General features: G+C 40.6%; 2 protein-coding genes across 3 annotated transcripts; both read right to left on the bottom strand.

The window, feature by feature from the left end:
* Positions 1–4014: 4014 nt before the first annotated feature.
* LOC124287587 (methyltransferase-like protein 27) lies at positions 4015–26012 on the bottom strand. Of its 2 annotated transcripts, none has more exons than XM_046724083.1 (5): positions 25879–26012; positions 9389–9548; positions 6605–6743; positions 5142–5234; positions 4015–4251 (listed from the first exon to the last, which is right to left on the bottom strand). In XM_046724083.1, the coding sequence occupies exons 2-5, from the start codon at positions 9494–9496 to the stop codon at positions 4073–4075; spliced, it is 519 nt and encodes a 172-aa protein (XP_046580039.1). In that variant the 5' UTR covers positions 9497–9548; positions 25879–26012; the 3' UTR covers positions 4015–4072. The 2 variants fall into 2 exon arrangements, with proteins under 2 accessions (XP_046580039.1, XP_046580031.1); XM_046724075.1 differs by lacking the exon at positions 25879–26012 and adding an exon at positions 11241–11407.
* LOC124287605 (methyltransferase-like protein 27) lies at positions 16037–25860 on the bottom strand. Its single transcript, XM_046724096.1, has 7 exons — positions 25772–25860; positions 25378–25459; positions 20020–20170; positions 19608–19739; positions 18465–18603; positions 18249–18341; positions 16037–16269 (listed from the first exon to the last, which is right to left on the bottom strand). Exons 3-7 carry the CDS (start codon positions 20125–20127, stop codon positions 16055–16057), a joined length of 687 nt encoding a protein of 228 aa, XP_046580052.1. The 5' UTR covers positions 20128–20170; positions 25378–25459; positions 25772–25860; the 3' UTR covers positions 16037–16054.

Below are 26012 nucleotides of genomic sequence, written 5' to 3' on the forward strand. Positions count from 1 at the left end.
TGGTTCGTTTCGTTATTTATTTTAAAATGGAATGTACGCCTGTAACACCGGCCATTATGTTACAAATCGCCTTATTTTAAGGAGACTATCAACTGGCAGCAGATGTCATGGAATACCTGACTAGACCTTATTCCAGACAGCGTTCCCAGCACTAAGACGACCATAACCAAAATACTTTAACATGGGTTTATGACATGGAAGCACAATGATCGTTCTGGGAAAGGGAGCCGGGTGAATCTATACGAACACATTGACTGAACATGTGTTTGGTGTAATCCAGACGAGACGCATGATCTATACCGGATGTCACAGAGGAAGAATTCTCTGTACGACAGCTTGGCATGAGTGAATGAATGAGTGAGTTAATTATTAAAGGGCAATCTCAGGGTGGACGTCATTTCAGGGACACATCCACCAGTTCCACCAATATCCCTGTGACCTATTCTGTGAAGTAATATAAAGTAATTAGAAAGAAAGTAATTAGAAAGGCTTGAAAGAAAGATATTATTGAGATCATGTTAGCAAGCTAATCCTCATTCGTTTGATTATTTTGTTTCGGATGTATGTCAAGTGTCACGTCTCCAGCACCAGTTATCAAGCTTCTTTTTTTGTGTGTGTTGTTTAAAGCTGCACTCTGCAATATTCCAGATAAACACCTGCAGTCTATAACTATTCGTGTCAAATCCATGGACTGACAACGATCTACGTGATTAGGATACAATGACATGCGTCAACCAGCAAGCACGTCTCCCAGTCCGTCAGTCACACATTCAGACAAGAGATGAACGCTGAAGATTAATTCTTCACGTGGTCATGTGACATGGCAGGAAAACATGCGTTAAGGAACATGGCTCCAGTGATATATGTACCATTTCATCATATCGTTACACGTGTTATTTTATATGAATAAAGAGTGTGTGGCCTGTCTATAACATAACTGAACCATAAGTCGTGTGTATTTGTTGAGAATGTGCTGTAAAGCTGATGTCAGCATCATCAAGTTGACATCCTTTAATTCTGGCCCTCATGGGTAACACTTCCAAAGGCTTGTTAACGTGTGCCGTTCAGATTGATATGCAATGATCGAGGGAAAAACAACGCGCTTTTGAGCAACTGAGCTGGATATTAACATACAAATATTACTATGTATATATGTATGTGTGTGTGTGTGTGTGTGTGTGTGTGTGTGTTTGGAATGCCCAATGGAATACAGGATAGGCATTGGTTGCATAATGTTCAACATATGCTTACGGAGTATATAAAAATCACATTGCATTATTATATTTATTCATGAAGCATTTTTGTTTATTACATAACGCGTGCAGTACTTATGAGACTATTCATCATCCTGTCTAAAAGACAAATGGAGGTGATCCATACCGATTTCAAGTCTTTAGAACTGTAATTACAGGTGATTTTAATATTGATTATCTTGGAAATCAGAGGGTAGTTGTCCTAGATATGGAGGACAGATATTGTCTAGGGCAAATCACACACAGGAAGCGCCTCATTTCATTTAACACATCGATTAATTAACTTGCACTACTAAAATAGAAATGACCCATGCCCACTATTCATGAAAAGAACGACCCGTAATGATTGACCTTGCTCAAGAAATATGAATGTTTTCTCCCTAGTTGACCTGAAAGGAATAAGGAATTCATACCTGCTACAAATATTGGCATAAATGAATTAACATTAACATGGTATATTACCAGTGTAATTCAATGTACATCCGTGAGGTTTGTTGCTAACAAGGATGTTATATTACAGGACCTAAAGTTAGACCACCGATGAGTCACACAAGTATTAGGGGCATGGTGGGCGAGCTGGCTAAGGCGCGAGGCTAATGATCCAGGAAGCCTGAGGTGTCGGGATCGAGCCCACCTGTGATCTGCTTAAAAAGTCAACTTTGTGTGCAGACTCTTATAGTGTTGTCACAACCTCTTGCCCAACCCGTGGCACTCGTCATAAACACATGCAGTGGCTAGTCATTTGTTCACCTGAAACAATCTGGAACGTATAGTACAAGTCAGAAGTGGATTACATTGGTAAAAATCTACATCAAAACGTCGCTCTATGCAATAAACAAGAAGTTGTCATCCATAAAGTCGTATACGTTCATTCAAATTGAGGTATTTGTCAGTTATATTTATCATTTCTCAACTGTCTTGTGACAGTGACTTCTTCCAAATATCATCGTGTCGTTTCTTTTTCCCATGAGTGTATGACGCTTGACCTAAAACAGTCTATATATGAGTGTATGACGCTTGACCTAAAACAGTGTATATATGAGTGTATGACGCTTGACCTAAAACAGTGTATATATGAGAGTATGACGCTTGACCTAAAACAGTGTATATATGAGTGTATGACGCTTGACCTAAAACAGTGTATATATGAGTGTATGACGCTTGACCTAAAACAGTGTATATATGAGTGTATGACGCTTGACCTAAAACGGTGTATATATGAGTGTATGACGCTTAACCTAAAACTGTGTATATATGAATGTATGACGCTTGACCTAAAACAGTGTATATATGAGTGTATGACGCTTGACCTAAAACAGTGTATATATGAGTGTATGACGCTTGACCTAAAACAGTGTATATATGAGTGTATGACGCTTGACCTAAAACAGTGTATATATGAGTGTATGACGCTTGACCTAAAACAGTGTATATATTATTTATGTTTCATGTACTTGCTTACAGCTGCATTAATCATGGGATGATTGTACACAACAGGAAATATTCCTAGAGACCCTTCATCTTAATGATTTTAGATCAATATGCTTGCTGATCAGTTCGCCTAAGTATGCTATGTCCGATCCGTCCTTGCGATACCTCACATTGGTACAATGTGTGAAGCCCATTTCTTTTGTCCTTCCGCAATGATATTGCTGGAATATAGCGTAAAACCGCTACTCACTGACTAATCTATTCTTGAGTCGTCGTGTCTGTGTACTTGTCTTTGTTTTTTTATGATTTATGAGTCTTAGTGGGCAGTTGTTGTTGTCTATTGTGATCTATGAATCTTCTAGAGAGTTCAATATAATACTGGATTAGTCTCTAGCTCTTGACTCCCAAAGTTTTAAAACAAAGTGTATACCACGCCACGGACTACATTAGATAGCACTACTTTGTTGAAATCTAATTATTGCTAAGACTCAATGCGATGAACCTCTACTGATTTTTACACAGAAACAATGCAGTTACAACATTGTTTAACAATAAATTGCAATGCCATATAACAGTGTGTAATTGTTAACTTTGTGTGATTTTTGTTTTGTTTTTTGAGATACATTAACATTGCCCTGTCTCTGTGTATGGTGCTCAACACATCTTAGAGCATGATTTCCAGTACCCATAATGATCTCCATCCTTCCTTAATACTTCGCCACCTTGATCAAACTTACGGCGTTTCCTGAAACTGCATTTGATTGATTTTTTCTAAAAGCATGCAGACCCTTACAATATCTCACAACAAACCCAAAAGATCGTAAGGATGCTTGACGTGGGAAGTGAGAGATGGCCAATTATGACCATAGTAAGGTAATATGATCTATGAGACATTGCGTGTACTTGCCATTATCTTATGTTGGTGTTGGTTTGTAAAGTTCTTGACCTTCTTGGCCTTTAGGAACAGACGTGGCCGATAATAATGTGCGTTTGGAACTGTGCATGCTATCAAATAAGTGAGTGAGCGATTTAACTGGGTTTAACGCCTTAGTTGCTTGATCGTTGTTTTGTTTGTTGTTTAATGCCGCACTCAGCAATATTCCAGCTTTATGACGGCGGTCTGGAAATAATTGAGTCTTGACCAGACAATCCAGCGATGGACAACGTGAACATCGGTCTACGCAATTAGGATACGATGACATGCATCAACCAAGTCCGCCCGATTACGTTAGTCGCCTCTTACGACAAGCATGGGTTGCTGAAGACCAATTCTAACCCGGATCTTAACGGGCGTGCGGAGATTAGGAAATATACAGCAATGATACATAAATATAATTCAAAGAGAGGACTTTATTAAATCTCAAAATATTTCTCCGATACGTTTACTTTTAAACTGTAAAGAACCCGGGACCTAGGGCATGGGACAGTTCGCCGTCAGCCAGGGGTACTGCGGTCACGTCCCAGACTCCCTCCGCCGCCATCTTGTCTATCAAGGGAAGCAATCGGCCACGGTACTCGACAGCATTATCGATGTTCCTTTGTGGAACTGTGAAAACTATCCGCCCACCTGTGCTTGCCAATTAAAGGATAAACGTTATGAGTAGGTTAAATTTCACGAATTAGGGAGTTCTTAAAAAATTATAGATATATTTAAACAAAATAACCACCGAGTAAGCAATTGTACGTGATGACCTCAAATGACAGAAACATATACGATGGGAACGATTTAAAATGTTCAATAAGGATGTTCGAGAATAGTATTATAATTTGGTGTCCTCAAGAAACTATTAGCAATAGGTCTCTGAAACTAGTCAGGCAACTTGCAATATTTAGTTCGGTAGATCAAGTAGAAGTAGGTTTTGATAGCTAACCTGACATCCAGCACTGGTTTGTAACATGAAGGCGTCAGTCTCTTTAAGCACATCCCTAAACTATTCTTTGCATCATGTTCTAATATCATTAACACATTGCATTATTCATATAATATTTGTTCTAATTAATCTCATTCAAGGTAAACACTGTGTCTAAATTTGTTCAATGAGAAGCAGAACACAGGAGGACGTGAGCCTTTTAAACTAGTCTCTGAACTAGTCCTGAAGCACATTACTTTCCCTACTGCCTAGACCTTCTTTTAATGCTAAGCCCTAAATGAAGCAAGTCGACAGTTTCAGGTTCTGAATCTCCCATCTCATCGGGTCTCCTTATCAATTTAAATAGGATTATTTGTTACTGTAAAACTTTTATATATTCATAGACTAAGCGTTAATCTACTTTTTAACGTACATGGTTTATATCGTGTGCCTTCCAAATGCAACAATCACCATTGGGTACTCTAAATAATCGTCAACATCCTGAGGACAACAAAGGGACAATTTGGATCAACTAAGGTGTACAAAAGGTCATCAATGGTCATCAAGCGCTAATCAACACGTGATGAAATAATCTGAATGTTCTCACCAGGCTTAACGATTCTGATCATCTGGGGGAAGGCATTACATGGTACCAAACCCTCGTTGAAGGCTGCCGTAGCCGTTATGCAGTCGTAGAAATCTGAAAGGTCACGAGTCAATGTGACAAGTATATTTACAACTAGAGGTCTTGTAGCCAGGTGGGCGAGCGAGTGATATCAGTGTAATGTTGAACAGTATTTCTGTTATGTTGAAGGAAAGTGAAAATGACACAGTTCAACGAATTCTTCCTCTGTTTACAACAAACAAGGGTAGGATTATGGCCGTCCAAGGACCATAATCAGGGCACAAATGTTGGATTCGAACCCTAAGACGAATCGTAGATACTCTGATGACTGTGCCCCTTGTACCCAAGCTTTAAACAACATCACGTGCATCACATTTGACTTTTTTGGATAGTTCATTACCGTGCCATTTCAACAGCTTCGGAAGTAGTGGACTTTATCGTGCGTACTTTTTCGGATTTCACTTTGCCAGCTGATCTTAGATTGGCTAAAAGGTTAATCAATTTAGTCAACACCCTATCACAGGACAACGGGCGCTCGTTTACCAAGTAATCTGCACCAGAGTGTGGAAGCCACGGGGCTGAGTGGGTTAGGCGACTGACTTTGTGTTCTGGCGATTAGGTGCCTGACTCGGAGGATGTGGGTTCGAATCCAGGATGGGACTCAACCCAACAAAAGTACTAGAATTTGTACTTTACTGAGAAAGTGTAATCCCAAATATATCATAGTTACAAAGTGTCAATCCTTCTGCGCATGCGCAGTTGCCACCTTGATCAAACTTACGGCGTTTCCTGAAACTGCATTTGATTGATTCTTTCTAAAAGCATGCAGACCCTTACAATATCTCACAACTAACCCACGGGATCGTAAGGATGCTTGACTTGGGAAGTGAGAGATGGCCAATTATGACCGTAGTAAGGTGCGTTCGGAAAACTGCAGTCTTGCCATCAATCCTGACCACCTGACTGAGATAGTTGCCTCAGTTCCTCCCATCCGAAATCTCTTTATCTAGGTGTATGTATTCATATATACAACATTTCTGTTTGTATTCAGTTTTGGTAATAGCTATATTATTTGAGTAATGCAATTAACTATATTACTGTCTGAAAATACAAATACTGCTGAAAGTAGTGGTGATGGTCTTTAAACAATTGGCATGAAGAAAGTGATCAGTTAGATCCCTCACTAAGCTGGCGATGTCAGGTTCAATTTGATCAGGGACGGTGAGGTAGCCTAGTGGTTAAAGCGTTGGCTCGTCACGCCAAAAACCCGGGTTCGAATCCCCACATGGGTACAATGTGTGAAGCCCATTTCTGGTGTCCCCCGCCGTGATGTTACTGGAATATTGCTAAAAGCGGCTTAAAACCAAACTCAGTAAGTCAGTTTGATCATTAAATAACACTGTAATCTCAGTGAACAACTTATTGACTCTTTTCCCTTCTGGTACCTGTTTCGATTTCCTCGACCCTGTTTTTGTCCATGAATGCACAGATCAGGCGACGGTAGACGTTTCTGGTTTTTGCCACATCCAACATCTTCTGAGCTGGATCCAGGGCATCGACGTAGGAAAATCCTACCTCCTTCAGCTGAAACAGAGGTAGATAAGGGTCAACGAAATAAATTAAAGAACTTTATACCAATTGAACAATTGACTAGCCTTTGGATTTGTTTATGAAGGGTGCCACCAGTGGGAAAGATACGCTCAGCTTTTCGCAAACACGTGGCACCGTGCCATTTCCACTGAGAGTGAAATGTTGATGATGAAACGACAGTGACTGGGGTATGATCTATACATATTGCTAAATATGGTTAATTTAATATGCAATAAATTGATTAATGTTGTTAACATTTTCTGTGTGTCAGTGTAATAGAATGCCTCGACGCGCGGGCCGATGTAACATGACGTCACGCCAAAATTGTTCACCAGTCTAATTAAGGACATGCCCCAAACTAATGTGGCCGTTCAGTTCCATGTATTGTGTGTTCAGTTCCATGTATTGTGTGTTCTTTTCCATGTATTGTGTGTTCAGTTCCATGTATTGTGTGTTCAGTTTCATGTATTGTGTGTTCAGTTCCATGTATTGTGTGTTCAGTTCCATGTATTGTGTGTTCAGTTCTATGTATTGTGTGTTCAGTTTCGGGACAGTAGCGAGATGCTGTTCGGGTCTCGAAACTGCTTAGATAAAAAGGGGGTATCTCTTTATTATAATATACTGAGAGAAACAAAAAAAATATCACAGGACAATTCAAGCGTTCCTTTAATATTTCCCAGTTTTCATCACCAGCTTTGAATAGCGCTGTGGTGATGAAAACTGGAAAATAATTAAGGAACGCTTGAATTGTCCTGTGATCCTTTATTTGTTTATAACGGTGTTAGCATCTACACCGAAACGTTGCATATATTGTAAGAAAGAAGTTGTATATCCACTTCTAAATGCAACACCAACTTCTAAATGACACCCAGGATGCATGACCAACGTATTCCTTCGCTATAAGTGATAGTGTCAACGAAATTTTAAAAAACCCGATCTTGGATTTGTCCATTGTAACAATGTATATGGCGTGTCGCCCAGTAGCGGAGGTGTTTACTACGCAGGCCTTGCCTGGGTCAGTGAAGCGCCAGAGCAGCATACCCAGGGAACCAGGCTATAGGTATGGTTTCCAAAACAATAACCCTTCTTGGCTGGATCGGGGCGGTGGGGTAGCCTGGTGGTTAAAGCGTTCGCTCGTCAGACCCGGGTTCGATTCCCCCCAAGGGTACAATGTGTGAAGCCCATTTCTGGTGTCCATCGCAGTGATTTATATGTAATATTGCTAACAGCGGCATTAAACCATACTCATTCACTCACTCTCGGGCTGATTAATTATGTTAACTTGACATTTTTAACACATGACTCCTTGTTATTAAACCACTTAGCAGATTGGTGAAAATGGTTTCCGCTGGTACCTGGTATTCTATACTTGCATGTATAGGAGCTCGTCTTTGGCATTCTTTGAAATTATTATTGTAAACGGACACTGTATCAGGAAGTATCATGGTATCCTGAAGGGGAAGAGAAAACTATTCCTCCCCCTTCCCACCGTGTCTGACTGGCAGTGTATGACTGGCAGTGTCTGACTGGCAGTGTATGACTGGTTTAGCTAAAGACGTTTCTACGTCGGCGACTGAAAAACAACAAAACCACACTTGCCTATATTAAAAAAATCACATAATATATATAGCTTGTGATTAAAGAGTTGGCGAGAGGGCGACAAGAGTACATGCAATTGTTTACCGTCCACCACAACCCCTGCCATTGAGAGTACTTACTGAAAATTCCAATGTGCCTTCGCTGTAGACTCTTTCTTTGTTTAAGCGAAATAATTGCAGTGATTTCATTCGCTGTCACAATTTCATATATTGTCTAACATTTAAGAGTGCTGACACACCCAAGGTCACCATTTCGTGCGATGACAATCGGACATAATATTTTGACGATGACCCTTCAGAAACATAGGCGAAGCTACATCAACTATTGTATTGTTTCATCAGCTGTTCAGCTAAATTGATGTAATACAGTTTGACCATCAAGTACCTTAATGCCGACGAATCCTGTTCCTGCCCCCAACGTCCAGAACTTTCACACTAGACCTGTCACTCTCCGGGTAAGTCTTGGCCAAGAAGTCGCCGACAACTTCATGAGCACGTAGCCCCTTAGCCAGTACTTCCTGGAAATTATGAATAGAGACGAATTCTAAAGACGACGAATGTTGTGATCTTCTCAATTTGGCTTGCGAAGCGGTTTGGTTGTTTGTCAGAAATACTAGTATGGACTACAGGCCCTCGTGTCTTTGCGAGGATTAAAGATTTAAAAAAATTGTTTTTGAGATGACCCACGACTCGAAATGCTTCACAGTACAATTCGTCATAATGTATTGTACTGCGAAGCATTTCGAGTTGGGGGTCATCTCAAAGTTTTATATATATTTTATAAATCTTTAATCCTCGCAAAGAAACGAGGACTTGTGCTCTGGACCAGTCAATCCAGTGATCAGCACCGATTTAAACATATAGGATAAAAAAGAGAAGCATCAATAAAATCAGCCAATCTGACCACCTGATCCCGTCAGTAGCCTGTTACGACAAGCTTGGGTTGCAGAAAACCAATTCTATACCGGATATTCACGAGTGGTTGTGAAGGAACACTGTATAATTGCTTTTCGGGTAGATGTAATTTCGACTATATCGTACCTCGTCATAGTCATCGGCGAAGTCGTCAAACATTTCCGCTATCTGCTGCGGCGTCATGTCCGGTCGCAGCTTAGCATTGAACCTAGCTTCCTTGTGTCGTTGCGACATTGTGTGGTGTGGGTCAAGGTCGTGTAGAACAATCAGGTAGGTGTTGAAGTATCTGCAATACAAGTATATACTTCATTCTCTGACATTAGGGGAAGAATATTAGTCTTAACAAGCTGGAATCGTTGAACCTGTTTGCAAGTACACTTAATGATCTGTTTCAGTGAAGCAAATAATGGCAACCCTGGCACTATTCTTAACAAACTTTATTCAGAACACACGACACTATTCCAAAAACACGACTTTGTTTACAAAACATGACACCTAAAACTATTCACCACACACTGGCTTATTCACAACACGACTCTATCTACCATACATGACACTATTCACAAGAAATGATACTGTTCACAACACGACTCTGTTTACCATATGTTTACCATACCTGAAACAATTCACAACACATGAGCCTATTCACAACACGACTCTATTAACGACTGACAAAATATGACGCAATTGACAACTACTGACAGTATTTACAATATGTGACTATATTCACAGCACATGGTACTATTCACAACTAACGACAGTATTTACACTATATGACCATATTCACAACACATGACACTATTCACAACTAACGACAGTATTTACAATATGTGACTATATTCACAACACATGACACTATTCACAACTACTGACAGTATTTACAATATGTGACTATATTCACAGCACATGGTACTATTCACAACTAACGACAGTATTTACACTATATGACCATATTCACAACACATGACACTATTCACAACTAACGACAGTATTTACAATATGTGACTATATTCACAACACACAATACGATAATAACGAACGAGAGAGAGTTGAGCTGATACCTTCTTTAAACACGATTGCACTCTAACCATAATGTTTCCACTTGTATGTGTATTTACTAAATAATATCACTGATAATGATTCGAAACTCTAGACATGTGATAGAAGGGGTCAGCGTGACCTGTCTGACCTGCTTCACATCGACTGTTATCTGAGTCACCAAACTCAGCGTTTCTCGCCATCTTCACACTTCACACAGAACTATTTATATTTAGTCACTTCTACTAAGATGTTCCCTGTTCACAGTCTATCCATTACATTTCATGTTAGCCGAACATAATGCTAACACACAAATCCATTTCCAAGCACGTGTGGTTAAGTGCAAGGCTTTGGGTTCGAAACCCAAATTACGCGCGGTTTCGATCTGTCTTTTAAAGACCTGGGTGCCGTTGTACAAAGCCATTTTAGCGCTAAGGTGACCGTAGCTCCCATATTTTAACACTGACTTAAGGTAGCCTTAGCGCTAAGGTTGTTTTGAACAACAGCACCCAGGGCATAGATTTTCGAAGCTCTCTTAGCGCTAAGATAGTCGTAAGTTAATGTTAATGTATGGCACTTACGACTATCATGGCCGTTAGAGAGCTTCGAAAATCGAGGATCAGAACAGTAATTCATTAACACAAGTGTACATAAAAGATTATTTACATATCTCTACCGACCGTGAATTTACCAAATATATTTGCACTTATAAAATCCTTCTCTCATTGTATCACATTAAATGTGATTAAATTTCCTCTATAGTTACTAACGCGGCATGAGCTATATGGCATGGAGGAATTAATGCATGTAAACATATCAATGACGAACATCACGCTAACACACAAACAGATATAACTTCATTGGTTACTATATACTTTACGACTGCTTTATGGCTAGGTAGATTCAATAAACGTACTGTATCAGCACAAACCACACTCACCTCCGTCTTCGCCCGTATCTACTCCCCAAAGGAAGCTGTTAGTGCCCTTGTACTGTGTTATCAGAACCAGGGTCAGTGGGACAGCGTGTCTCCTTGTCTATGTCTTCTTAAGCGTGTTTATTTGTTTGTGGTTTAACGCCGCCATCTTCTAGCTATATAGCGGTGGTCTGTAAATAATCGAGTCTGACAAAAACCAGGAAAATCATAAGCATCGATCTTCGCAATTAGAACCGATGACATGTGTCAACCAGGTCAGCGAGCCTGTTCACCTGATCCCGTTAGTCGCCTCTAACGATAAGCATGGGTTGCTGAAGACCAGTTTCTAACCCGGTCCAATGCTGAAGTACAGGCTGGTCCAGAAAGGTTTATTGAAGAAACGTCACTGTAATCAATATGTACTGGCTGGATACGTTACATATACCAGCTGTATACTTAATGCAATATAATTACTTATATACTACATATTGTACACTCCATGGCAAACACCAAGGGAATTAATGATTTGAAAGTAGCTGTCACAGAGGTTTACATTTACCATACTGAACAATATTGCATCTGGACGCAAATTGTATTCACGAAGACACTTCACTCCATGCTGGAACACCATGTGATGCACGAGTGGATATCACAAATGCGACTGAGTTGAACACAAAATTTAATATCTCCAAACAAAATCATCTCGCTGAACAGTCAAAATGGCAATTAATGATCTGGATTCGACACGTTATTACTGAAAGCTAACCGGCATATCACACAAATTTCTCGCCTGGGGTAGAGGTACCGCAAAAAGGGTGGGGTTGCAGGGAGACGTGGATGTGGCACAGGGACCGCGAAACTGTCGAAACACAATATCGGCTTTCATACGATAAAACCACAGTTCTCCATTGTCGATAACGCCAATTTCGATGCTGAGTTGCCGATTGCAGTCGGTCTTGGCGGTGAGGAGCGGTGAGGACAGGACTACGATATGGTCTGTGACAGCAGAGGTTTCTTCCGCGCAAACGTCGACGCAGTGTATCGGCACTGATGGGTCTGTTGTGAGTCACAATAGTATGGCGTGCTGTTTCCGTCGCTCTAGGGAAGCGATCCTGCAGATGGTGGCGCACAATCTGTCGTTCTTGACGTTGCGATGTTACTCAAGGTCGCCCACTGCGTGGACGGTCTTGGATGCTGTTAGTGACCTGATACCACTCCTGCAGTCGGCAGATTGTCCTAACATGAACATTTAAATGATTGGCTACCCTCCTTGCAGTCTGGCCAATTTGCAATCGTCCCAAGACTTGCTTCCTCTGATGTCTCGTACGTCGTGGCATGGTGATTTTTCATCAGAGAACACACTGATGTTGGTAATTACTGTCAATTTCTATTGAAAAGCATGCTAACAAAACCGCACAACCATAATAGAAGAATCACCACCTTGCAAGAACAAACTTTTTCCTAAATGTCTTTGGTTTTGAAAATCGTACAAGACGTTTCTTTGTGGTTTCAGTGAATGACGCTTGACCTAAAACAGTGACTTCTTCCAAATATCATATATGAGTGTATGACGCTTGACCTAAAACAGTGTATATATGAGTGTATGACGCTTAACCTAAAACAGTGTATATATGAGTGTATGACGCTTGACCTAAAACAGTGTATATATGAGTGTATGACGTTTGACCTAAAACAGTGTATATATGAGTGTATGACGCTTGACCTAAAACAGTGTATATATTATTTATGTTGCATGTACTCGATTACAGCTGCATTAATCACGGCATGGTTTGACACAACAGGAAATATTCCTAGAGACCCCTCATCTTAATGATTTGAGATCAATATTTCTGGTGGTCAGTTCGCCTGAGTATGCAATTAGCTATGTCTAATCCGTCCTTGCGATTCCTCACATGGGTACAACGTGTGAAGCCCATTTCTTTTGTCCTTCCGCAATGACATTGCTGGAATATTGCTAAAATGGTTGTAAAACCATCCTCACTCACTGTAATCTGTTCTTTGAGTTTTCGTGACTGTGTACTTGTCCTTTGTTTTTGTGATTTTCTTAGTGGACAGTTGTTGTTGTCTATTGTGATCTATGAATCTTCTAGAGAGTTCGATATAATATTGGATTAGTCTCTTGACTCCCAAAGCTTTAAAACAAAGCATACACCACGTCACGGATTACATTAGATAGCACTACTTTGTTGAAATTGAATTATTGTTAAAACACAGTGATGAAACAATATTGTTCAGCAATAGTGAGGGAGTGTGTTTAGGTTTACGCCGCTTTTAGCAATATTCCAGAAATGGGCTTCACACATTGCACCCATGTGGGGAATTAAACCTGGGTCTTCAGTGCGACGAGTGAACCACTTAACCACTAGGCTACCCCAGCGCCGCTGGTTAACGGTAACCCGTGAAGGTCCCGGTTAGAATGTACATTCAGTAACTCCTGCTTGTCGTAAGAGGCGACTAACGGGATGGGGTGGTCAGGCTCGCTGACTTGGTTGACATGTCATCGGTTCCCAATTGCGCAGATTGATGCTCATGTTGTTGATCACTGGATTGTCTGGTCCAGACTCGATTATTTACAGACCGCTGCCATATAGCTGGAATATAGCTGAGTGCGGCGTAAACCTAAACTCACTCACTCACAGTTTAACAGTAAATTACGATGCCATATGACAGTGTGTAACCGTTTTGGATTCGATGACATGTGTCAACCAAATCAGCGAGCCTAACCACCCGATCCCGTTAGTCGTCCCTTATGACAAGCAAGGGCTGCTGAAAATCAATTCCAACCCGGAACTTCACGGCTCCGTCTTAGATGTGTGGTGATTAGGAAATATTTAGAGAGTAACCAACGAGGTACGAGTGACTATGGGAAATATGCCCGAATTGAAATAATGTTCACAGTGCCAAACCTTGGCTACTCACGGGACATTATTTCAACGAGGGCATATTTCCCGTAATCACTCGTACCGAATTAGTTATTCTATTTATTACCCATAATGTAATTTAAAAAGAACCACGAAATAAAAAAACACACCAGGAGACAGGACTTGTGATCTCAAACAGCTGATTCGTATTCATGCGCGTATTAAACCTAACTTCTATAGCCGTAATAACATAACTACACTATGGAAAATAGAACCTCGTAAAATCGCTTTATAATGCAACAAAAATATTGTTTATGGAATAATTTCTTAACATTTGTTAATATGATAAAAATGATCATTCAAATGCGATATCACTGAACTTAATAACAGCTAAAACGTAATTTGATCAAGTCATTGCGCCGGAACGTTCATTCACAACTGACGTGTGTCTAGTGACGGGTGACGGTGTAGTTTTGAAACACTCTTTGGCAAAAACCTGTCAGTTTTTGAGAAGTCAACGGTTAGAAGTTGGGAAATCTAAAAGACAACCACCCCACGAATACATCTTGAAAAAGTTGTCTGTCAAGAAACTCAACAAGTTTGAAATTAAACAACATCTTGTTCGGAAGGCGTGTTACAGTCACGTCATTGGTCCCAGTAGAGTACAGCAGTTCCAAGAAGGATAACTCTAGTCGGAATCCTCGTCAATGGGAAGAATACGCCTATTTGGAGCAGATGGTCGACTGACAGTCATTCGAGATGTTGAAGTGGAATACACCACAATAAATTGGACCTGAGAATAGTGTATGTACAGAATGAAGAACCTGCCGGGATTTTGTTTGACGTTCTACATATTTTCTGAATCTTTCCTTATTGTTACATTTCCCCTCAAAGCATACGCCTGTGAGGGGTATCGGTTCGGAGGCCGAAAAAGACGTTACAAAAGTGTTACAAAAGACTATCCGGAGTACCAGTGCCAAGCTGTCCACATTCTCGGAGTGTTTTCAGTTCAGTGCCCACATTCATGGCGTTTTAAGTGACGTTCAATACTCCCCTTGATCCCTCTCAAAGTAGATGGTTCATACTAACCCGTCTGATCTCCTATGAGAAATGAGAAACTTGCACAAAATTGTATTTAATTCAGTTGGGGGATATCTTGAAGCTGTCCACTGTCATGCAAACTTTCCCGTAGGAATTTGTTTACCAAGTTAATGTCGAGCCGAGTTTTGTTCATAGTGTTTTCATTTTCATTGTTCGACAGAAATGTGTCAATCTCTGCATCGGATACTGGTACAAACCATCCGGATTGATTAGGAATGCATGGATAAAAAAGTCACCTTGAAGAAGATCATTTAGCACTGATTCGGGTAAAAGAGAAGCTGTTATCTGGTTCGATGGTGTGGACGCCGTGACAGACTCACTTGTCACACTTTCAGGTAACACCTTTAGTCGGTATTTTGCTGCTTCTATTTCCCCAAATTCAGTTTTAACAACAAACAGATTGTAGGAATTCAAGAGCTGTAAGATTCTTATCACTCTTCCTATTAGGTCACCGTCAACTTTAACTAGGTCATTGACCTTGATCGGGATTAGCCTAATGGCGGCCATGTTTGTTTACAGACAATGCAAACGATTGTTGTTGTTTTTTTATGGTTATTTATTTTAAAAAGGCTACTATTTATAACGGAATTTTATTGCAAAGTAAATATGTCTAATAAAAGGAGAATTCACATTCTTTAACCTTCATGTTTTAAAGTTTAAATCTCGGAATGTGTGAGTAAAGCACGTACTAATGAAACGGGAAAAGTTGTCAATGAACTTGGATCATGAAAAGCAGTTCCGTCAACCAATCATATTTCTTCTCTGCTTAGCTGACCAATCAACATTGAGAATCATTGAAAAGCACATGTGCGATTATCACAAAAATAATCAATATAATTCAAAGAGAGAACTTTATTAAATCTCAAAATATTTCTCAGACACGTTTACTTTTAAACTGTAAAGAAACCCGGGACCTAGAGAATGGGCCAGTTGGCCGTCAGCCAGGGGTACTGCGGTCACCTCCCAGACCCCCTCCGCCGCCATCTTGTCTATCAAGGGAATTAACCGGCCACGATACTCGACAGCATTATCGATGTTCTTTTGTGGAACTGTGAAAACTATCCGTCCACCTGATAAACAAAACACTGAACTCAATGTTTGCTATTTAAATGATTAACGTTATGAGTAGGTTAAATTTCATGAAGTAGAAGTTCTTAAATATTAGATATACTCGTTAGGATGAGAAAGCCACAATAACTCGGTGCGCCTAGTGGCAGCAAGAGTTGTATACTCCCCAGGGAGTTGAGATTGATAATACGATGTGCCGTTGAGATTGTCATCCAATGATCGAGGGAAAAACTACCAGCGCCTTGAGCATGCACTAGTTGCTTGGATATGTGCGCTATATAAATATCCTATAATAGTAATAATAATAATACGAATCCTTTGCCTGGTTGAAGTCGGCTGGTCTTAAATGTGAAACTGAGGGCTTCCTTTTTGCTGCTCAGGACCAGTCACTTCCCACTCGCAATCGCCTAAATGTGATTCTTAAAGAAAATATTAACATGAAATGTCGACTATGTAATGAATTTACAGAGACTGTCCAACACCTTGACAGTGGATGTCCTTCCTTGGCACAAACAGCATATCTTAAACGGCATGATGGCATGGCTCGTTGCTTTTACTACCATCTCCGCCATGTCTGTGGCTTTGACTCCGAGGTCCACCCATGGTATGACCCTGAACACCTCCAGGGTGTCATGGAAAACGACAGCTTTAAACTTCTGTCGAATAGGCCACTATACAGCCTGAGAAGAATTCCAGCCAATAAACATGATCTTGTCCTCTTTGATAAAGCCAATGAATTTATTTATATCATTGAATTTTCTGTCCCTTTTAAAACCAATGTGATTGGCAAGATTAAGGAAAAGCATGATAAATATGCGGACCACGCCTTTGAAATGTCTCGCTTGCATCCCAAGTACACTGTCGTCAGACTCCCCATTGTTCTAGGTGCCCTTGGTTTGGTACCTCCTGATCTCTTGGCGCAGATCAGGAGAGTGCCCGGGTTCTCCACCGGGAGCACAGCCCTTCTGACACTCTGGGTAATGCAGAAGGCTGCAGTGTTGGGGAGCCCTCATAGTCTCCGGAAAGTTCTTGGTGGGTTCGACTAGGCAGTGTTTCCTGGGATAAGTCCCATTCGCTGTCTGGCCTGCGTGTAGAGGGGGCAAGGACCCTGAGCTGATGATGAGCTTTACCAGCCTGACTGTGCCAGGATCACCCGAACCCTCTCTGCTGCATTTTCATCTTAATCTGTAAAGAATCATGATAATAATAGATATATTTAAACAAAATAACCACCGAGTATGCATTTGTACGTGATGACCTCAAACGATAGAAACATGTTCGATGAAAACGATTTAGACTGTTCAATAAGGATGTTCGAGAATAATATTATAATTGGGTGTCCTCAAGAAACTATTAGCAATAGGTCTCTGAAACTAGTCAGGCAACTTGCAATAGTTCTGTAGATGATGTAGCAGTAGGTTTTGATAGATAACCTGACATCCAGCACTGGTTTGTTACATGAAGGCGTCAGTCTCTTTAAGCACATCCCTAAACTACTCTTTGCATCATGTTCTAATATCATTAACACATTGCATATTTTATGATATCTGTATTAATTAATCTCATTCAAGGTAAACTGTGTCTACATTTGTTCAAACAGAGGCAGAACAAAAGAGGGCGTAAACCTTTTAACCTTGTCTGTCTTATTGTCCCTGAACCACATTATAGACTTCCCTGCAATGCTAAAGCTCTAAATGAAGCAAGTCTAGATTTCCCCAGGTTCTGAATCACCTTTCTCACTGGGGCTTCTTATCAATTAAAATGGGGTTATTTCTTACTGTAAAACTTACTCTGCCTTTTAACGTACATGGTTTATATCGTGTGCCTTCCAAATGCAACAGTCACCATTGGGCACTGTAAATAATCGTCAACATCCTGAGGTCAACACGGGGACAGTTTGGATCAACGAAGGTTAACAAAAGGTCATCAACGGTCATCAAGCGCTAATCAACACGTGGTCAAATAATTTGAATGTTCTCACCAGGCTTAACGATTCTGATCATCTGGGGGAAGGCATTACATGGTACCAAACCTTCGTTGAAGGCTGCCGTAGCCGTTATGCAGTCGTAGAAATCTGGAAGAAAGGTATATCGATCACGAGTCAATGTGACAAGTCTATTTACAACTAGATATCAGTCCCCCAAAGAAATTCCGATGTTTGGATGAACAAGTTATTTACTCCTTTCCCTTCAGGTACCTGTTTCGATTTCCTCCACCCTGTTTTTGTCCATAAATGCACAGAGCAGGCGACGGTAGACGTTTTTGGTTTTTGCTATATCCAACATTTTCTGAGCTGGATCCAGGGCATCGATGTAGGAAAATCCTAGCTCCTTCAGCTGAAACAGAGGTAGATAAGGGTCAACGAAATAAATCAAAGAACGTTGCCTGGGTCAGTGAAGCGCCAGCGCAGCATACACAGGGAACCAGGTTATAGGTATGGTTTCTAACTCTATGACCATTCTCGGTCGGATAGGGGCGATGGGGTAGCCCAGTGGTTAAAGAGTTCGCTCGTCACGCCGAAGACCACGTTCGATTCCCCACATCGGTACCAGTGTGAAGCCTATTTCTGGTGTCCCTCGTCGTAGTTTTTGCTGTAATATTGCTAAACGCTGCATTAAACCATACACATTCACTCACTCTCGGGCGGATTAATTAGTTAACTTTGCATCTTTAACACACGACTCCTTATTATTAAACCATTCAGCAGATTGATTCCTGGTATTCTATACTTGCATGTATATGAGTTTTCTTTGGCACTCTTTGAAATTATTATTGTAAACGGACACTGTATCAGGAAGTATAATGATATCCTGAAAGGAAAGAGAAACATATTCCTCCTCCTTTCCACCGTGTCTGACTGGCAGTGTATGACTGGCAGTGTCTGACTGGCAGTGTATGACTGGTTTATCTAAAGACGTTTCTATCTCGGCGACTGAATAACAACAAAACAACACGTGTCTATATTCAAACTATCGCATAATACATATAGCTTTTGATTAAAGAGTTGACGAGAGGGCGACGAGAGTACCTACAATTGTCCTCCGTCCACTACAATCTACCAGCCTTTGTGGAGTACTTACTTACGTTCCAATCTCCCCTTTGTTGTAGACTCTTTCTTTGTTAAGCGAAAGCGAAAGTGATTCCATTCGCTGTCACCATTTCATATATTTTCTAATATTTAAGAGCGCTGACAAACTTTAGGTCACCGGTTCGTTTGGTCACAATGAGGCATAATATTCTGACAATGCCTCTTCAGAAACATGGACGAAGCTACATCAACTATTGTATTGTTTCATCAGCCGTTCAGCTAAACTGATGTACCAGTTTGACCATTGAGTACCTTAATGCCGACGAATCCTGTTCCTGCCCCAACGTCCAGAACTTTCACACTGGACCGGTCACTCTCCGGGTACGTCTTGGCCATGAAGTCGCCGACAACTTCATGAGCACGTAGCCCCTTAGCCACTACTTCCTGGAAATTAGGAATAAAGACGCATTCTAAAGACGACGAATGTTGTGATAATCTCAATTTGGCTCGCGAAGCCGTTTGGTTGTTTGTCCAGACAATCCAGTGATCAGCACCGACTTTAACAAATAGGATACGAAGAAAAACATCGATCAGCCAATCTGACCACCTTATCAAAATGGTAGTCTGTTACGACAAGTATGGGTTGCAGAAGACCACTTCAATACCGGAAGGAACACTGTGTTATAATGCATTTCTGGTAGATGTTATTTCGACTACATCCTACCTCGTCATAGTCATCGGCGAAGTCGTCAAACATTTCGGCTATCTGTTGCGGTGTCATGTCAGGCCGCAGCTTAGGATTGAACCTAGCTTCCTTGTGTCGTTGCGACATTGCGTGGTAAGGGTCAAGGTCGTGTAGATAGGTGTTGAAGTATCTGCAATACAAGTACTTAATTCTCTGACATTAGGGGATGTATTTCTGGAAATATATTTAAATAGTCTTAACAAGTTGGAATCGTTCGAAAAGTTTGCAAGTCCACTTGATGATGTATTTCAGTGAAGCAAATAATGGCAACCCTGACACTATTCTTTCCAAACATTATTCACAATACGACATTACTCCAAAACACGACTTTGCTTACCACACATGACATCATTCAGAACAATTTACATTTTTCACACCGCGACTCTATTTACCATACCTGATACTATTCACAACACATGACACTATTCACACCACGACTCTATCTACACCATGACTCTATTTACCATAATTGACACTATTCATAACACATGACACTATCCACAACACGTCTCTATCCACAACACGCACTATCCACAACACGACCCTTTTCACATCACATGACACTATTCACAACACATGACACTATCCACAACACATGACACTATCCACAACACAAGCCAATATTCACATCCCACGGCACTCTTCACAACACACGACACTCTTCACAACAAATGATACTGTTCGCAACACATGGCACTAGTCACAACACATGCCAATATTCAGAACTCACGGCACTATTCACAACACATGACACTTTTCACAACACAACACTATTCACAACACGACTCTATTCACAACACGACCCTTTTAACATCACATGACACTATTCAGAACACGACCCTATTCACAACACATGACACTGTTCACAACACTTGACTCTATCCACAACACATGATACTATTCACAACACATGATACTATTCACAACACACGACACTATTCACAACACATGACACTATTCACAACACATGACACTATTCACAACACATGACGCTATTGACAACACGTGATACTATTCACAACACACGACACTGTTCACAACACATGACACTGTTCACAACACATGACACTATTCACAACACACGACACTATTCACTATTCACAACACACGACACAATTCACAACACATGACTCTAGTCACAACACAAGACACTGTTAACAACACATGACACTATTCACTATTCAAAACACATGACACTATTCACAACACATGACTCTATTCACAACACAAGACACTGTTCACAACACATGACACTATTCACAGCACGTGATACTATTCACAACACATGACGCTATTCACAACACACGACACTATTGACAACACGTGATACTATTCACAACACACGACACTGTTCACAACACATGACACTGTTCACAACACACGACACTATTCACTATTCACAACACATGACACTATCCACAACACATGATTCTATCCACAACACACGGCACTATTCGCAACACACGACACTATTCACAGCACGTGATACTATTCACAACACATGACGCTATTCACAACACACGACACTATTGACAACACGTGATACTATTCACAACACACGACACTGTTCACAACACATGACACTGTTCACAACACATGACACTATTCACAACACATGACACTATTCACTATTCACAACACACGACACTATTCACTATTCACAACACATGACACTATTCACAACACACGACACTATTCACAACACATGACTCTAGTCACAACACAAGACACTGTTAACAACACATGACACTATTCACTATTCACAACACATGACACTATTCACAACACATGACTCTATTCACAACACAAGACACTGTTCACAACACATGACACTATTCACTATTCACAACACACGACACTATTCACAACACATGATAGTATTCACAACACACGACACTATTCACAACACATGACACTATTCACAACACACGACACTATTCACAACACACGACTCTATCCACAACACATGATTCTATCGACAACACATGACACTGTTCACAACACACGGCACTATTCACAACACATGATATTATTCACAACACATGACACTGTTCACAACACATGACACTATTCACAACACATGACACTATTCACAGCACGGCACTGTTAACAAGACATGACACTATTCACAACATGACACTGTTCACAACCTATGACACTATTCACAACACACGACACTATTCACAACACACGACACTATTCACAACACACGACACTGTTCACAACACACGACTCTATCCACAACACATGATAATATTCACAACACATGACATTATTCACATCACATGATAATATTCACAACACACGACTCTATCCACAACACATGACACTATTCACAACACAAGACACTATTCAGAACACAACTCTATTCACAACACATGACACTATTCACAACACACGACTCTATCCACAACACATGATACTATTCACAACACATGACACTATTCAGAACACATGATACTATCCACAACACACGACTCTATCCACAACACATGATACTATCCACAACACACGACTCTATCCACAACACATGATACTATTCACAACACATGACACTATTCACAACACACGACACTATTCACAACACATGACACTATTCACAACACACGACTCTATCCACAACACATGACACTGTACACAACACACGACACTATTCACAAGACATGATATTATTCACAACACATGACACTGTTCACAACACATGACACTATTCACAGCACATGACACTGTTCACAACACATGACACTATTCACAACACATGGCACTGTTCACAACACATGACACTATTCACAACACACGACACTATTCACAACATATGACACTATTCAACAACACATGATACTATTCACAACACATAACACTGTTCACAACACATGACACTGTTCACAAGACACGACACTATTCACAACACGTGATACTATTCACAACACATGAGACTGTTCACAACAGAACACTATTCACAACCCGACCCTATTCACAACACGACCTTTTTAACATCGGATGACACTATTCAGAACACGGCTCTATTCACAACACACGACTCTATCCACAACACATGATACTATTCGCAATACACGACACTATTCACAACACACGACACTATTCACAACACACGACACTGTTCACATCACACGAGACTGTTCACAACACTTGACACTGTTCACAACACACGATACTATTAACAACACATGATAATATTCACAACACATGACACTATTCACAACACATGATAATATTCACAACACACGACTCTATCCACAACACATGACACTATTCACAACACTTGCCTCTATCCACAACATACGAAACTGTTAACAACACACGACTCTATCCACAACACATGATACAATTTAAAACACATGACACTATTCAGAACACGACCCTATTCACAACACATGATACTATCCACAACACACGACTCTATCCACAACACATGATACTATTCACAACACATGACACTATTCACAACACACGGCTCTATTCACAACACATGACACTGTACACAACACAAGGCACTATTCACAACACATGATAATATTCACAACACATGACACTATTCACAACACATGATAATATTCACAACACACGACTCTATCCACAACACATGACACTATTCACAACACAAGACACTATTCACAACACTTGCCTCTATCCACAACATACGAAACTGTTAACAACACACGACTCTATCCACAACACATGATACTATTCAAAACACATGACACTATTCAGAACACGACCCTATTCACAACACATGATACTATCCACAACACACGACACTATCCACAACACACGACTCAATCCTCAACACATGACACTGTACACAACACAAGGCACTATTCACAACACATGATATTATTCACAACACACGACACTATTCACAACACGTGATACTATTCACAACACATGACACTATTCACAACACACGACACTATTCACAACACGTGATACTATTCACAACACATGACGCTATTTACAACACACGACACTATTCACAACACACGACACTATTCACAACACGTGATACTATTCACAACACACGACACTGTTCACAACACACGACACTATTCACAACACACGACACTATTCACAACACATGACACTCTTCACAACACACGACACTATTCACAACACATGACACTATTCACAACACACGACACTATTCACAAGACACGACACTAATCACAACACATGACACTATTCACAATAAATGACACTATTCACAACAAACGACACTATTCACAACACACGACACTATTCACAACACGTGATACTATTCACAACGCGTGATACTATTCACAACACACGACACTATTCACAACACATGACACTATTCACAACACATGACACTATTCACAACACATGACACTATTCACAACACACGACACTATTCACAACACACGACACTATTCACAGCACGTGATACTATTCACAACACACGACACTGTTCACAACACACGACACTATTCACTATTCACAACACACGACACTATTCACAACACACGACACTATTCACAACACACGACACTATTCACAACACATGACTCTATTCACAACACAAGACACTGTTCACAACACATGACACTATTCACTATTCACAACACATGACACTATTCACAACACATGACTCTATTCACAACACAAGACACTGTTCACAACACATGACACTATCCACAACACATGACACTGTTCACAACACATGACACTATTCACAACACATGACACTGTCCACAACACATGACACTGTTCACAACACATGACACTGTTCACAACACATGTTACTATTCACAACACATGACACTATTCACAAGACCACTCTATTAACAACACGACCCTTTTCCCAACACATGACGCTATTCACTACACATGCCAATATTCAACCCCGAGAGTTGAGCTGATGCCTTCTTTAATCACGATTACAGCCCTAACATCATGTTTCTATTTGCATGTGTTCTTAAAGATGCCACTGATAAGGGTTGGAAACTCTAAACATGTGATGGAAGGGATCTGTGTGACCTTCTGACCTGCTTTAGTTTGACTATGTTATCTCAGTGCCGCTGTTACAGGTCATTGGCTCCCTCCCTCTGCAACCAGTTTGCGTTCTGCTGTTTATTTTGTTGACAGTTACATAGACATATTCTTTAATACAAATGCATAAAATCGGTGATTTACAATGTGATTGGGTTGTCTGACAAAACATCCACTTGCACAGTTTGAGATCGATTGGGTCATTGGATGAAGCTCGAGATATTTACAAAAGACCGGGTCGACATGCATTTCATGCCAAACTATAGTCACTTCTACTGAGATGTTCCTTGTCGACAGTCTATCCATTACCTCGTTCTTGAGTGACACAATGTGGTTAAGTGGTACAAGGCTTTTGGTTCGAATTTCAGATTATGCGCGGTTTCGATTTGTCCTGTAAAGACCAGATCAGTAATTCATTAAGTTAAACGTTCGTAAATGTTAGTTACATTATATCTACCGACCGTGAATTATGAAATCCTTCACTCCTTGCATTACAATAAATGCTAGTAAATTTCCTCCATTGTTAATTACGCGACATGAGCTATATAGTATGGAGGAATTAATGCATGTAAAAACATATCAATGCCGAACATCACGCTAACACACAAACAGATATAACTTCATTGGTTACTATATACTTTACGACTGCTTTATGGCTAGGTAGATTCAATAAACGTACTGTATCAGCACAGACCACACTCACCTCCGTCTTCGCCCGTATCTACACCCCAAAGGAAGCTGTTAGTGCCCTTGTGTTGTGTTATCAGAACCAGGGTCAGTGGGACAGCGTGTCTCCTTATCTATGTCTTCGCCCGTATCTACTCCCCAAAGGAAGCTGTTAGTGCCCTTGTGTTGTGTTATCAGAACCAGGGTCAGTGGGACAGCGTGTCTCCTTGTCTATGTCTCCTTAAGCGTGTGTGTTTGTTTGTGGTTTAACGCCACCA

This window comes from Haliotis rubra, unplaced genomic scaffold (assembly GCF_003918875.1).
Source record: "Haliotis rubra isolate DU_JTF1 unplaced genomic scaffold, ASM391887v1 Scf1109, whole genome shotgun sequence".
NCBI lineage: Eukaryota > Metazoa > Mollusca > Gastropoda > Lepetellida > Haliotidae > Haliotis > Haliotis rubra.